This window comes from Apaloderma vittatum, unplaced genomic scaffold, assembly GCF_000703405.1.
Source record: "Apaloderma vittatum isolate BGI_N311 unplaced genomic scaffold, ASM70340v1 scaffold6483, whole genome shotgun sequence".
NCBI lineage: Eukaryota > Metazoa > Chordata > Aves > Trogoniformes > Trogonidae > Apaloderma > Apaloderma vittatum.
The window spans coordinates 50,722-53,859 of NW_009708505.1; the positions used below are offsets into that span (position 1 = coordinate 50,722).

A 3,138-nucleotide genomic window follows, 5' to 3' on the forward strand; every position below is an offset into this window, starting at 1 on the left:
TGTGTTTGCCGATAAGAGCCTGCCAGTGTGCCAGGCACCACCCCCTGCAAATCACCACGGCCACCTTTGTGCGGGTGCCTCCAGGGACCGAGGCAAGGGAGGCAGCACCAGGCACTGCACGAGCAGATAGGAGCACTGCCAGCACGGCTGCGGGCCGGTTGGTTGCGTATAACCAAAACCCCTGGTAGGAGGGGAGGTAATGAGCTGTCTCTACCTACTTCTCAGCCTTGACAGAGCCAGCAGTCAGCACGGACGGCCCGGCTGTGCATTCTGAGGATGCACAAACATTTCTTAGCAATGATGATGTCTTTCCTCAAGCACTATGTGTTTTTTTACGCAGGAAGAACATTTTCCCTGTCATTTTTAAACACATTGCTCAACAAGGAGCTGAGAATGACAAGTGAGCATGCTTGTATTGGCAAGGGACTGTTTCATTCGTGCTACTTTAATTGAGTTCTTTTATCTACTTTTATCTAGTTCAAAAAGTAGTCTGCCGGGTGAGCACAGGTATACATTAAAATGGATAGAAGGGAAAGTGGGTGCATGTTTTAAACGAGGCCTCTTAAAGAAAACACATGTCCTTTGAAGTCATGAAGAGTTTTCCACTTGGCTGTCTGAAAAGCCACTCTCACCTCCTGGTATGTTGCTGTGTCAGAAATCGGAGGATGAGCAAAGACTGAAGCCCTCCAGCTAGCTGCCACGAGAGCTCTGAGGGCAGCAGGACCTGCATTCGGGAACCGGAGCCTGTGCAGCTCCCCCCGGCACCACCCCAGCCCTCCCACAGCTCTTCTGGGGCACTGGGGGTGCCCAAGCTCCACCTCCCCTTCTCCCCTCGCTTCAGATTTCTGTTTGAAAGGATAATCCATTGCCATGTTACAGCAGAGGGAGTATTCTGTGGGTCTGCATAGGGCAGGTTTGTTTCTCAGCATTATAGAAATCTGAGTAAATAACAAATGGGGTTTTTTTGAAAAGGAGGAGGGAGGGAGCGCAGTGGAAAGGCTCCTTCCAGCGCTGGAGCCTGCTGAGGGCTGCAGGGGCAGCTGTGCCTGCAGGAAGGAGGATCACTGCTGCTCTAAGCAGGGCCCAGCATTCGGGGGGTTGTAGAAAAAAACCAATATGTGGAACTCAATTCAGAAATGCAGTGAGGATAGCCTGGAGACTACAATAGATGCATGCCTGCTATAAAGTGGCCTTTAATAATGCCTTAGAGAGGTCTGTGGAGAATGTGCTGGAGTTGTCCTGTCTCAGATGGACAAGAGCACAGATCGTTTGTGGCTCGGGCGCTGCTGAAGGGCACACATCACCTCCCTGTGGGTTGTTGAGGGACAAACTGCATTGGCCATATCAACAGCCGTGGCGGATTCAGAGCCGTCAAGATCTTCAGACTGCAGATGTGAGCAGTGAATGAAAGGTGCATAGAGAGTCTGCTTTTTTCCCTGATTCCTTCCCTTGTCCCTTACTAGGCCACTGGGTAAGTAGTCTTTCTGTGGCATACTGCGCCAGCCTGCTTGTTCCATAGCACTGTTTCCGTAGAATATTCTCCTAGCTGTCAGCAACCTTACCTGGGCACTTCTTGGTGTATTTTATTCAAATTCCTCAGATAATCTTCCTCCACGAATTTACATTTTGAAGTTTCTTGTTGAAAGAAAGTGTAGTCTTTCCCATGGTGGGGACCCAGAGTTCAGTTCCACATTGGTAGGAAGTGTCCTCTTTTGCTCACTTTAGCCTCTCACCTGCTTTGATTTGATACCATTTGGTCCTTCTGGTGAAGGAGACGGTGAGCAATTGCCCCTTTTCCACCTTCTCCACCCACTCATGCCTGAGCAGTCTTCTTTTGCTGCCCCCTTTGCTGTCTCCAAACCTGCATTTTCAGTTTTCTTACTGATGCCTTCTGTATCTTGTCCCAGAGTAGGAGACTGAGGCACAGGGTACAGCATGGCTAACAGGAGAGCGAGTGGGCAGGGTGTCTCCTTGTGCTAGAGATGTGGTCACATTTGCGTGTCTGTCCTGGTTCCCGAGCAGGAGGCAAGGGACAGTACTTGTCCTAGTGTGAAGACCTGGCAGACAGAAAGATGGTGTCTGGCTATGCAGGGGAAAAACAATTAAGACTTCAATGTTTATTAAGAAAAAAGTGACCAGCAGTGCATTTCAAGCACTCATCATGCAATATAATTTTGCTGTTGGAAGTGATGGGATTAAAAAAGTATTTCTGATGCTGATTTCTTTGAATTCGACAAATATTTTTTTTTTTGTTTAAAATATCCATTAAAACTAAAGGAAGTGTGTGTACAAGCACTGTCAAGAATTCCTATCTTTTTTTTTTAAAACAAGCCTAGAAAAGAATCCCCACAGAAGTTCTGTAGTGCATATTTGAATGCTTTTGTTGTAGCCTCATTAAACTTGGCTTGTCTGCAGATACAGCTGGCATGTTATTAACTGTGCTCCAGGCTCGGGGAAGCCAGAAAGCAGCCTCCACCCCCCAGTGCCGGCTGGCGTGAGGGAAACGTGCCAGCATGGGTTGGTCCTCTTACGCAGGCTGGCTTTGGGAGCGCTTGCTGGAGCATCTCCGTGTGGCCTCTGGGTCTGGGAGCCCAGGGCTCAGCCTACCCCAAGCGCGGACTCGAGGGAGGGCAGCGTGCTGCCCCTGGGGCTGGCCGACAGCACGTGCCCCCCCAGCACAGCAGCCCCTTGCCAGCAGGATGGATCCGCCAAGGTAGGTGGCCTGCCGGGGACAACTTCAGCCGGGTGCTTGTGTTCTCCAAAGGGGTCTGAATGCCTTTCTTTACCGTGAACTGGCAAGAAGCAAATTGGTGATCAGGTAGTTTCGCTGTTCTGAAAAAACTTGTTGTTGGACTGAACCAGTCAAATAAATTGAACAAGGGAAATATTTTCCCTGCACCTGCTGGAGAGGCTGTTGCTCTCCAAGTTGGGTTTGCGCATCAGAACACCTCCACCAGAGGTCCAAGCAGCTTCTGACTTCCTGCAACGCTTTGACAACTAGTATGGACCTTCTGAATGCTGTTTCATTTAAGTATATTTAATAGGCGTTTTTACTTGTAAGGTGAATTTCAATTCATAATTGTTAAAAATGAATACATAGAAATTTTTATTTTAATAATGTGTAATATTATTATCATA

The 3,138-nt window shown here is 48.5% G+C and overlaps 1 protein-coding gene across 1 annotated transcript in view; it reads left to right on the forward strand.

The window, feature by feature from the left end:
• LOC104271796 overlaps positions 1-2,713 on the forward strand; it is a gene marked incomplete at its 3' end in the record, with an annotated part of 36,836 nt that extends 34,123 nt beyond the window's left edge. The window contains exon 6 of the mRNA XM_009866581.1: positions 2,536-2,713. Coding sequence (XP_009864883.1) covers positions 2,536-2,713 — 178 coding nt within the window. The remainder of the gene's footprint in view (positions 1-2,535) is intronic.
• Positions 2,714-3,138: the final 425 nt, after the last annotated feature.